Genomic DNA, 12,670 nt, shown 5'->3' on the forward strand with positions numbered 1-12,670 from the left:
ATACGTCAAAGATGACCACGAACTCTTTAGCAGCTGGAAATCTATATAAGGCAAGAATGGGACCAAATTCCAACAGCAAAACTCCAGCAACTCATAGCCTCAATGCCCAGACGTCTTCAAACTGTTTTGAAAAGAAAAGGAGATGCTACACCATGGTAAACATGCCCCGTCCCAACTATTTTGAGACCTGTAGCAGAAATCAAAATTGAAATGAGCTCATTTTGTGCATAAAATTGTAAACTTTCTCAGTTTAAACATTTGCTATGTTATCTATGTTCTATTGTGAATAAAATATTGGCTCATGTGATTTGAAAGTCTTTTAGTTTTCATTTTATTAAAATTTTAAAAACGTCCCAACTTTTCCGGAATTCGGGTTGTACAATTTTATTAAAATTATAACATTGATAATCTAGAAAAGTTATCTATTCCTATTATGCTTCAGTCCTTATATAAGTTAAGCCTCTCACTTTTATCCCACAGTTTATATTTATCACTTTGAATGGTAATTTGGATAGTAAATTTACCAGGTAAGTGACATCTCAAAGGAGAGATACATGTATGTCCCTCTATTTACTTTTTGAATCACAAAGTGCCAGGATGTGATTCAGCTGCAGACAGTGACTAAAATTAACTATTAAATGGCAAACTGGTGTAAAAATTGCCTTTGGAGAGGAAATAAAACTAGTTTACCAAGAAGAGCAACTGTAAAGTGGTTTGACATTTTTAATTCTCTGAATTCAGCATTGAGAAAATATAAGAACACATGGAAAACATTACATTACAGACTGAGATAATGATTATAAAAAAATGGGTATAAAGAAATTATGTAATAAGAACATAAAATAAACTGTTGTCATTTATGATTATTATATGAGTAAATAAAGGTTCCCATATGATTGTGAATTTAATGTGCAAATACACATAAAAAATAATAATTATACATGTATATATATATATATTTGGTGGGGAAAGTTTTGCATGCATTGCTTTTTAAGAGTTGTTTAATTTAGTTATTTAAATCTTATGATAATTCTTCCAGAATTTAGAGGTTTGTGTACTGAAAACATTTTTTAAACGGACAAATAAATGTATAGTTATATTTATTAATAACAAAGGATGTCAGAATGTATTTATATTTTAAAACTATTTCTCAAGCATTGCAAATATACATTGTTATGACCAGACATGAATTGCACCGTCAGAGCCTGCAGACAGAAGGTATTCCCCTTTATAGTCAAAAATGACACTCTGAACAGCATCTTCATGAGCTATGAGACTCGACGTATGTAAAGATGCCACTTCTACAATTTTAACAGTGCCATCATTACTCGCCACCGCTAGAATTCTTCCATTTGGATTGAAGGCCACTTGATTGCTGGGATGAGGCCCAGTGTCCATGGTCACCATTGCTGAGACATTCCTCACATCCCATAATTTGAGCACCCCAAAAGAGTCGCACGAAGCAATTGTGTCACCTGTGGCATTGAAGGTGGCATAGTTGCATGAATGCTTGTGTCCATAGAAAGTCTGGGCACACAGTCCAGCACGGGCATCCCAAAGAGAGAGGGTCTTGTCTGCGGAGCAGGTAAGTAGAATGTTTGAGAAAGGCAAGAAAGAAATGCTGTTCACCGAGTCAACATGCCCACGCAGAGTGCACCGGCAACGCTCGCTATTCAAGTCCCACACTTTAGCCGTGTTATCCAATGAACAAGAGGCCACAAAATCACCACAGGAATGGAAGGAACAAGCCCAGGTGGTGTGAATGTGTCCCTCCAAACTAAGCACACATCGACTTTGAGCAAAGTCCCAAATTTTAACTGTGGAGTCCCCACTTGTGGTCCCCAGGTAACCCCCGCTGGGATGGAAACTACATGATGACAGCCAATCAGTGTGACCCTCGCCAGTCATGATCATCTCTCCCTCTGGTATTCCCCATAATCTCCAAAGCTGGTCATCACTTGAGGAGGCTACTATCATTTTACGAGGATGGAGAGCGAGGAAGCTCACTGCCATCGTGTGCGCTTTAAAAGACTTGAAGAGAGAGAAGTTGGCTGATTTGGTGTTGAGTGAGGAAAGAGCTTTGATTTGTGGCAAGTAGGGATTGACTCGAGTGCTTGCTGGGAATTCAGAGTCTTTAGGATGCCTTGTGTTTTTGTTGGGGTCTTTTATAGCATCATTTGATGCAATGTTGTCACATGTTAGGTGTGCACTTTTTTCTGGACTCTTCTGGATTTTTTCTCTTTGCGCTGCCGTGTTAGCAGATTTCCGGGTTCCTGGGGAATAATGTGCGGTATGAAGAGAGCTGTCTATGTTCTGAACCTGGCTGAGAGCTCTGTCTCTCTCTAGACTAACCAGCATCTTCTGCCTCACGGCTGTTTGATACTTCTCGTTTAGTTGCCTAAGAGCAGGTTCGTAGGATGCATAGTGTTTCTTCAGCTTTTTAATGTCCTCAACAAGTCTATTCTTCTCTTGAACAACACGCTTGTGCTGCATCCTATGAAAGTCCCTCTCTCTTTGAAGTTTTACTATGGTTTCTCCAGCTTCAAATGCAGCCTGTTTATAACTATCCCGCTCTTTCTGCACGTTTTTCAGCTCGTTGTCCAGAAGCTGGTTGCGTGTATAGACATCAGGGACGAGTTCCATGTGGTCTGTTTTAATTAAGCCGTTGTGTATCATTTCAAACCACTCGATTTGGAAGCAGTCCAATGTTCTTTTCATACCCATCTTTACCAGATAATTGCGGACAAAGTCTTCCACCACCTCAGATATTTTAGGAAATGAATGTTTGGCCGAACTGACCCTCTGAGGCTGTGCTGTGCGTTCGGTGGTATCAGTTTGATCCTGCACTGCTTTAACAGCCGTTTCCAAGTCCTCTTCGCCTTCAGGTATGCTGAGTTCGTCGTCGACGGTCACTTCGTCGTATTTATAGTCATCCTCAGAGTCTTCTGGAATTAAAACTTTCTCTAAGTAATATGGACCGTCATCGGATTTTTCTGCTACTTCGTATCTGACTGCCATTTTTCACGTCGCTTTGTTGTGCTTTACAAAGTTGTGTATTGTTTCCATGGTGACCGTGAGACCGTGACCATGAGAACAGTTTCCGTTTACACACTAAATGATTCCATGCTATTTTTTTATTTATGTTTTATTTAAAATCGACCTACGTTTTAAATCGTAAAATATATAAAATTGACACAAATATAGAAGTTTTACAAAAACAATAAAATGTACACATAATTAAGCTTACTTTTAATTAAACTTTTACATGTTTGACAACGGATATTATTCGTGATTATTGTTTAACCTCACATGCATGTGATTAAAATAGTTAATATAGGTCAATATAAACAGTAGATGGCGCTCAGGGAGCAGTGAATTCCAAACTAAACTGGTTTTAAAAACGGAATGTACAATTATTATAAATATATGACAGTTCTGTAATAATGTTGATAAAGAATTTTGTCTATGAAATAATATTATTTTCTTTCTTTCTTTCTTTTTGTGTTGAATGTCCACGCAAGTTAGTTCAGGTGTAAGGTGTGAGGAATAAAAACACGATATGTTTTGGTAATTTTGTTCGAGGATAAATGAATAGTTATTTAACTGGTTAGTCAATACAGGCAACTTTTATATATTTTAATATGGTCTATATATTAATATGCACTTACAAAAGTAGCCTAGATATAATAATGACAACAATTATCAATATCATATAAAATATAATATGAAATGTTTAGGCAAAATGTATAAAGTTAGAATTGATAAGTATCTTTAAACTGAATCGGACATTCGGAGGCAGAGCCCTTCACTGCAGAACCAATCAGATGTTGAGGCTGAGTTTTGGAAGCTGAATCATCAGTACAAAGGTCGGCGTGCGCGAGCTTTTCCAAAGATCAGTCAGCGAGAGCACGGGGACGCGCGCCATATGGATCACTGGTTTCTGTAGCCTTCATGAAAGCCAGAGATATGAGCAGCGAAACAGAGGGGGAAAATCCAGATCAAACAAACTGCAAATGTAAATCAAATACTCTGGTGTCCTCGTACTGCATCGACAGTATTCTAGGAAGGAAAAGTCCCTCAAAAGTTAAAGGTTAGTCGTTTCTTCTTTAATTTTTTGATTCTGTTGTAATTGTTTTTACTTATGTTGTCCACTGAATTGCATTATTTTTTTGTTGTTGTTGTTGTAAACTCACCAATGGTTTTTAATAGCTGAAGCTACTAGCTACTGACTTAAATTAGAATTTAGCCTATTTTAATGGTCTTGAAATAGACAAAGTTCATTACTGTGTCCATGTAACAAATATTGCATGCTATTAGCCTATCTATAATTAATAACAACAACAATTAGCAGTTATACAAGTAGGCTATAGCGTAATAAATGTCTAAATAGCCTAGTGATTAAATACAAAACTCTGAAATGTGGTCTTTTAGAAGAATCCTCTAAGTTTAATTAGAAGACTATCGTAACTTAATTTATCCTGTTGATAAATAATTTTTGCTTACAGCAACACCAAACAGTTTGTGGCCCCTTCAACCAGACATGCACCTGCCTCCGAAGCTCCGCCGCCCCTTCGCCCCGCTGACGGACTCCTCCATTCACACAGACCAGACTGAAGCAGGGGGTCCAAAACTGCTACACACCGCTTGTGCAAAATTACAAATTACAGAGGCCTCGCTTGTAAACACCAGTCGTGCTATATTGTATCAGGAAAACGCTTCTTTACATTCATGTAGAGACACATCTTGTCCCACGCCAAGACCAGAGGAGAAAGAAACCGACAATGAAAGACTATGTAGAGAGACAACCGTGTCTCCGGGTCTGAAGGGACTGCGAGAACCAGAGGGATATTTAAAGAACAGTGAGGAAACTACTTTATCAGCGGGAAGTGACGCTGAAGATGGGATGTTAAAACGAAAACAGAGGAGATACCGGACCACATTTACCGGCTATCAGCTTGAGGAGCTGGAAAGAGCTTTTCAAAAGACTCATTATCCAGATGTTTTCACAAGGTAACGGCAGCACCAACTTGTAGAAGATAATGCTTTAATATTAAGCAAATATAGCCTATAGCTATATAAAGTGATTCATTGATGGTTGGAAGGCACCATTCGTCACATCTTCATTAAGACAACATCATTAATAATTTTCAGTAGCTAGCCTATATATTAAAAGCAGCCATATGAAAATTAAATATGCTTAAATAGAAAAAAGGTATAGGTACAATTTTAGCAGTTTTTTATGTTTTTAGTATTTTAAGGAGATAAATATTTTTTGTGTGTCGCTATTACTTTTCGTTGCAATCACTGTAGGCTACATTAACAGTTTCAATAGCACAGGAGCTAGAATTTGAAAAGCATGTTTTTCACTAGAATGCAATTCAATAAATGTATATATTTTTCATTTGAGTAAAATGTATGGTCAAGAGTAAAAAAAAATATATATATATTTTTGAATGAGATAGACATTCGACCTACAATTTGTTTTTGTTTCTCTCTCTCTCTAATTTAAGGGAGGAATTAGCAATGAGACTTGATCTTACAGAAGCACGGGTGCAAGTAAGTCACTTTCCCATTTATCTCACGACTGCGGGACAATATCTCGACAAGAATAGAAACACTGAAAAAAAAAATCGAATTTTCTAAAGGTCACCGTTAAGTCTAAAACATTTAAGCTATATGAAATTGTTGTTGTTGTTTTTTTGCAATGCGTTTTTAAGATAGCAACAATTAATGCGACTGGCTATCTAAAATAGGATTCGTATTAAACGTACAGCCATTGTATCCTTTGCTACATCGTTGCTACAATTTAGGCTACTTGGACTTGATTCAGCGGTTTATTTTCGATTAATTGTATTGAAAAATACATTAAAATCTATTATATGTTAGATATTAGCCACATCATATTCATATAAAAGTGAAAATGACGCGAGAATATATAAAATATTCGTTTATTTAGATGTTTTAGAGAATCGCGTATTTATTTATTTATTTTAAATTACACACAATGTTGGCCTAGAAAGTTACTATTGCGTTATTGCCTAATAATAAATCTTCACATTTCCACTAAACAGTGTATATTTTTGACCCCCTTTTTTATGAACTACCTTCATAGGTAAACAACTTTCCGTCTTAAAGGGACAGTTCACTTAAAAATTAAAGGCAGGTGTGTTTGATTAGGGTTGGAGCTAAACTTTACAGAACAGTCGATTGCCAGGAGCAGGGTTGGTTACCTGTGCTTTAGAATGACGTTTCTGCTTCAGGAATACAAATTTAGTATATTTTTGTGTTCATTTTGTTGTGTTCCATAGAAGTCAGAACATAATACAGGTTTGGAAATACTGTGAGAGTTTACATTTTTTAGTTGTCTCCTTTATGGATACTCTCAAAAAAGTTTGTATATTTCTTGTCATGCCAACATTATTCTATTCAAGAAAGACTAATACAAGCCTTCACTAAGGAGACACTAGTGATATTGCTTAACAAAATGTAGAAAAACTAAAGAAAAAAAAAGGAGGAGAAGAAAAAAAACTCCTAACTACTTGTAATTGACAAAAGCATTGTTTCCTCTCAAGGTCTGGTTCCAGAATCGACGTGCAAAATGGAGGAAAAGGGAAAAGGCGGGGGTCCAGTCACACACTCTGAGTCTACACTATCCTGGAACCCCCCCTACTGCACAGTCCTTGTGTCATTACCTGAGTGGGAATCCTTTTGTCCCAAACCCACATCCAGCTATTGATTCATCTTGGCCTGCTCCACTCCAAAGACTGGCTCAGCCTCCCCCAAACCCTGCCTCCCCTCTTGGCTTCAGTGCTCTGTTAGGGGCGGCCATGTTTAGACATCCCGCTTTCATTAACCCCACTTTTGGAAGGTGAGCTTCATTTGCATGTTCAACACAAACCGTTTAAACAAGTTTATTTATCTTTACCTTTCACATTTTATAATGGCTATAATATCTGGTTACATTTCTCATCAGACTTTTTACAAGCATAGGTCCAGTGGCACTGCAAAGGATACCCCTTCCTGCCATCGAGGGTCCAGTTCAACGCTCCCACCTCACCAACAACCTTCTCTCCTCTTCATCACCCTTACCTTCTTCTCCAACGGTGGACCTCCGCACTTCCAGCATAGCAGCACTGCGTCTCAAAGCAAAGGAGCATTCTGCTCAGCTGACTCACATCACTGCTGCTGGAATGACTGGAAAAGAGGAGTGCTAAGACTCACTCTCAGTTGAGAGATGGCAAAAGACCAAAGTCAAGCGGAAGCACTGATATCTGGAGAGTTAGGTGATTATTAATAGATACATTAATACACAATGTAGTTTTAGTCTCTGGAAGTTGAACTGTAGCATTCTAAAGCGTTTTTTGTTTGTTTAATAGTGGTTGTTAATGAGTGCTGAATGTTTTTTTTTTCATTTGTTGAATGATCTTTTTAGATAATTTCATCCTGTTTTCATTAGGAAATGAATAAAACAATACTCAAACAGCTATATATATATGAACAAATTACCAGGACAAGCTGCTTTTAATATGTTACACGTCCAACACTTTTAAAGGTTTGTTCTGTAACAGTAAAAGTTATGTTTTACTCGACATGTATTTATTCTGCATCATGCAATATTAGGATTTTTTATAAGGCAGCACTTTCTGTGTTCACAGAATAGTACTAAAATAGTTTAGGTTATGTTGCCATGCATTACCATGAGTTTATTATATGTTTTTAAACCTAGGAGACACCATTCAGGGAAATAAACAAAATATCCGTATGCTTCTCTTGATGAATTAGGCAGGGAAAATAAAATAATGTGAAATGAAAAAACATAAACGTTTTGTGTTGTCTTAAAATTCCTTCTGTATTTAATGCTTAAACAAATGGACGATGGACAAGTTACAAAATTGATAACGGCTTATTGTGTAATTTCTGACCTTTTAATACGGATTTTTAAAGTGCTTTTTTATTTTATTTGTTATTTTATTGCATCATCTTAATTACAGCCAAAAGAAAACCAAGGATTTTGTATAAAATAGCATTTTCTAGCAACCTTTCTTCTACCACGAAAGATATATTTCAACTTGTGCACTAAATATGCGTCTTTAGTTGGCAGATGTAGCTTATCAATGTTTTGGGAGCGTGACTGAAAATGAACAGATTTTGCTCCGAAAATTATTGACGGAACTTCGAAAACCATGATACACATGATAAACAAAGTTATCAGTATGGTTTGTTTGATGATGACATAGTCGGGAACGACTTTACAGCTCTTTATAGGAACAAATGGTCATTTTTTTCAGACCAGGGGAATTGCCGTGAAGAATGGCAAAATTTAGAGCTTTAACACCTCCATAGGTGTCCATGTAATCTGGGCATTAATGCCAAATACTTGTTTTCAGTATTCACACAAATTAAGAGGCTTACGCTTTCCTCAGCTTCCTGCTTTGCGTTTTTCCTTGTCAAAAGAGGCTTGTTAAGTCTAAACTAGTTTAACTCCTTCAAACTAAGCCTTCATCCAATTAGTTTGGAGTTTACGGTGATTTGTTATCTGATCACTGAGAGAACAGCATGTCATTGGACCAGTGTGGGGCTATGTATAACATATTTGACCTAACATCGAAGCCATGAATAATGTCCTTCCTAAGATCTGAAATGCTATTCAGAGACCACTATTCAAAAGTGTACCCTTAATGACTGAGAGCTTAACATGTTAAAATGTCTGAATGGTCAATTTAAACCACTGATTACCAACCACGGATTAAGAGACTTTCTATAGCTACAGAAAGGAACTGAACATTATTAAGGGCTATTGTGAGACCTGTGGTTATATGCAACTTGTTGAGGATCAGGATTATAGCAAGTATTACTATAGAAGTGCAGGTGTTCTTCTTCTTTTATTATTTAATTTTTTTTTTTTTACAAGCTGCTCATAAAGTTACATGAGCACCTAAAGGAGTTTGGAGACACATATGATATAATATTCATAATATATTATCAGGCATTGGGGGAAAATCCGACTTTAGGTCACATGGTAATTTAAGGGGATTCTCAGAAGCAGTTTGTCAACAAAACTACAACAAAAATATAATTTCTGATCTAATAACAAATGAAAAATCCAACATAGCTTTTCTATGACTTTTCAAACAAGGGAAATTGTATTGCATTATTGTATTGGAAACATTCACGCATCAACATTAACTGGTTTTCTGTAATTTAATAATTTTTTTGTATATAAAAAATAAAATATAAGATACTTTGTTAGATTAACAATGTTAATAGCTGGTGAAATGCATCATCACAGTCTGAGAAGGATCCATTTTTAAGGGTTGAATCAGTGTAGATTTCAACAGTCATGATTCTAAAATGTTAAACGAAAACAGATTCCACGTTCTCTAACTACATACATATACAAATGAGAGAATCCCACTATTATGCTGTCAAAAAGAAAGAGAATTGCAACAGCAAATAAACAGAATGAACCTACCTTGCAAGCAAATTCTTTCTCTAGCTTGGCATGAGAGACTGTATATTTCTTAGCAAAAAATAAATGGAAGAAAGTAAAATTATAATTTATAAAGAAAGAGTAACAGAAATATTGGACAGCATCTGACGGAAGGCTTTCATTTAATTGTTCAGAATTCACACATGAAGTAGTGCCTCATGGAACATGTAGATGATGGTATCTTTAAACTAAGCAACCTTAACCACTTTTGATGTTTCTTTTGTTTCCTTTTTCTTTTGATTTCTTCTCATTCTCCACCACCCCTTAATGACCTGTTAGGCCTACTTTTCCTCGATTACCGCTTTACCACATCTGCTGAACTGACCCTTCGGTTGTCTTTTGAAAATCGTTAACCCTGCAGCCCTTTCTGTTTCCCTCAGTAGAAAGTGCTGCATGTAAATTTCTCCCCAGGTATCTCCACTGGCTACACTGCGAAGGGGAGCAATCAGGGATAATTGAGTGCCTTTCAGAGGGAGCCTGGAGCATTCACTCCCATTCAACACCCGTCCATTCACCACATAATTACTCTTTAAACACACCCAATTTTCTGGGGAGCAAAGTCCTGTTATAATTTTGCTTAAGTGTATTCGGAAATCATACCCCCTTTGAGCCGAGATAATTGAAATCAAATCCTTTTCATGGCTACTGACATTTTTGCGCTGCCAATCCAGTGTAATTAATTGTTGAAAATTGAGCCTGAATATCGCTAAATAGAAGGCTATTATGTTTTGAAAGGGGTGAAATGATCTACCACGCAGTGTGGAGACGTCAACGTGCACTTCAGTTAAATGTCTTTGTTTCCCACACTGTTTGATTTGTAAAGATTAACATAAATTGACTCATAGCATAAGTTTTACTTAAGTCTTAGAGGATGGACCCTTTCTTGTTATTTGTTCTTTGAGCACTACAGATTACAGCTTTTTCTGTACGCGGTTTCTTCATGAATGTCCTGTTCTGTGCAGCTGTACTCAAGAAGGTCGCAGATGGCAGAATTCATCAGTTTGCAACTAAACTTTATTTTCATCAGTTGCACATGAGGAAATTCTAACATTCTGATTCATGCTGTGATGATCTTAATGAGAGAAATGAATGCTTGGTTCCTAATAAATTGTAATTTTAAGAGTAGGAATACCAATAAAGTAAAAAAAAAAGTTTAAAGACCATGATTCCTTTCTGGATTCTGTTTTAAGGGGTTTATTTCAGACTTTTTGATATGATTGTTTATATTAGACATACCTGAAATATGGTCACGGCGCCCCCTTTTCTTTTTTGTACAGTTCCCTATGTGCCCTTTTCTTTATGTGTATTCATTTGGTTTTGATTGGTCAGAACTGCACTTGGTTTGTCCGAATTGCTGTGTTATAGATTCTGATAGCTCTGAAGCTGCATTCTCACTTTCACACAATTTGGTCATTTACTTGTGTTCTCTAGCTCTCGCTCATTCTCTCAGCGGTACGTCTAAAGTCATTTTAATTCTGATGTGACTCCTGCTTGGTTGAAACTATTCATAGCAAACGGAGCAAAGCAAATTCAACATTTTTCATCGTACCATATATTGTTGACACCCATTCTTACATAATGGCAAGGCGATTATGTATGGATAGCTACATTTGAAATAAAGAATTTGATTTGTACACAGACAAAATGGACCAATCATTAATCAGCTGACTGAAATCAAGATTCAGATTATGGACCAGGCCAGTGAGGCCAGTGCTGGGGACTCTAAAATTTTAAGAATAATAAAATTCTTAAAGCCGAAAGACAATTTTCTGATCCCTGTCTCTGAATTGTTTTAGGGTTAACTCTGTTTGCTGCTTCAGCTGGCTCTTTCTCAGGTCAGAGGTCAGAACCTCATCACCTTTATGCAATTTGCTCCAAACAAGAGAAAATCTCTTTCTCTCCCTCTCCCTTGGTCTCTTACCTTCACCTTCCTTAGTCGCTCTTTGTTCCGTGTCAGTTTCCATTGTAACAAATTACACCATATCTCTGATATGAAGTCATTGTAAAAGTGATTGCTAGCCTTTGAAAATCAGTGATAGCAAGTCAATCAGCTGCAGCACTCCAAACGTCTCTAGTGTGATTACCTGAGAGTGTGAAGTGTGCGGGGTTAGGGCTTCTATGCTCTGCCAGGGTTAGTTGATATGTCTTTTTAGAGGCTTTTTCTGTCTGTCAGTGTGAAAGTGATGGAAATGACAAAAATGTGGATTGCTCATTTAGGATTTAAAAAAAAAACACTCCTTCGTTGTTTAGTTGCAGGTGTGCAAAATGTGGATTGCAAGCAGGGCATAAAATGCATCTTCGGATTAGCCTATATGAAGAAAGGGTAGCTTTTGTAATATTGGCACCATCCTGAGGAAACTGATTTAGAGGCAAATATATTACTACAAAACATAGGACTTCATATCACTGATGTTCTCATTTCTGACAAGAAACTCTTATATCATTCCAAACTTGATGACTTTTCTTCTTCTGTGGAAAACAATAGAAGATAGGCTATTTTAAATAACCTTTCAACTGTTTTTATTCATACATTAAAGTCAGGGGAGTCCAAAACAGCATTGGATGCCACAGATTTTACTCAATGTACAGTATAAACACATATAACACAAAAACTAAGTTGAGTGTGTATGGCTAAATTCATACTGTCTGTGTTTGGGATAAACAACCGCATTTACTTAGCCTACATGTGAGAGTCTCGAAATGTCCTGGGGCCCGTTTCAATAAGGAGGTGTAAGGGTAACAGGACAATTTAGCTCAAAGGGAATCATTTAAGATTTTAAAGGGAATTTTAACAGAATCACTGTTTCACGGCTGATCACTGAGATGCCCTGCAATTCACTGAACTAGCCATTTAACATCAAATCTGCACTGGATATTAATATCCAAACTATAGTGAAAACACTATTAATTAGCACAGTAACAAGATCGGCAGTTTAAGACATTAACTTGTAAGCAGAAAACCCAAGATACTTCTCTTTTCAATATGAATAAGGCTTTATTAGATAAATCTAAGACATATAAACTAATATAACACATAAGCACACACACTTACATTCACAAAAGTTGCGGGAACATAGAAAGTTAGGAAAGAATGAGTTTAAGAGAATGAAAATGTGAAATCCCAAGTTTACAGCAATAAGTGAAATTGCATAGACATGAACAGCCATCAATCACTTAATT

The 12,670-nt window shown here is 36.6% G+C and overlaps 2 protein-coding genes across 2 annotated transcripts; one reads left to right on the top strand and one right to left on the bottom strand.

The window, feature by feature from the left end:
• Positions 1-1,083: 1,083 nt before the first annotated feature.
• LOC132117382 (sperm-associated antigen 16 protein) lies at positions 1,084-3,141 on the bottom strand. Its single transcript, XM_059526644.1, has one exon. It carries the CDS (start codon positions 3,016-3,018, stop codon positions 1,174-1,176), a length of 1,845 nt encoding a protein of 614 aa, XP_059382627.1. The 5' UTR covers positions 3,019-3,141; the 3' UTR covers positions 1,084-1,173.
• Positions 3,142-3,712: 571 nt separating this feature from the next.
• On the top strand, positions 3,713-7,859 carry arxb (aristaless related homeobox b). The gene is made up of 5 exons (XM_059526646.1): positions 3,713-4,090; positions 4,506-5,010; positions 5,511-5,556; positions 6,573-6,868; positions 6,974-7,859. The coding sequence occupies exons 1-5, from the start codon at positions 3,952-3,954 to the stop codon at positions 7,212-7,214; spliced, it is 1,227 nt and encodes a 408-aa protein (XP_059382629.1). The 5' UTR covers positions 3,713-3,951; the 3' UTR covers positions 7,215-7,859.
• Positions 7,860-12,670: the final 4,811 nt, after the last annotated feature.

The sequence above is a fragment of the Carassius carassius genome, chromosome 36 (genome assembly GCF_963082965.1).
Source record: "Carassius carassius chromosome 36, fCarCar2.1, whole genome shotgun sequence".
Classification (NCBI taxonomy): domain Eukaryota; kingdom Metazoa; phylum Chordata; class Actinopteri; order Cypriniformes; family Cyprinidae; genus Carassius; species Carassius carassius.

Coding starts and splice junctions, on each gene's coding strand:
- LOC132117382 (XM_059526644.1), bottom strand. CDS start 3,018: ATGGCAGTCAGATACGAAGTAGCAGAAAAATCCGATGACGGTCCATAT.
- arxb (XM_059526646.1), top strand. CDS start 3,952: ATGAAAGCCAGAGATATGAGCAGCGAAACAGAGGGGGAAAATCCAGAT. Junction 4,091..4,505: donor AAGTCCCTCAAAAGTTAAAG/GTTAGTCGTTTC, acceptor TTTTGCTTACAG/CAACACCAAACAGTTTGTGG. Junction 5,011..5,510: donor TATCCAGATGTTTTCACAAG/GTAACGGCAGCA, acceptor CTCTAATTTAAG/GGAGGAATTAGCAATGAGAC.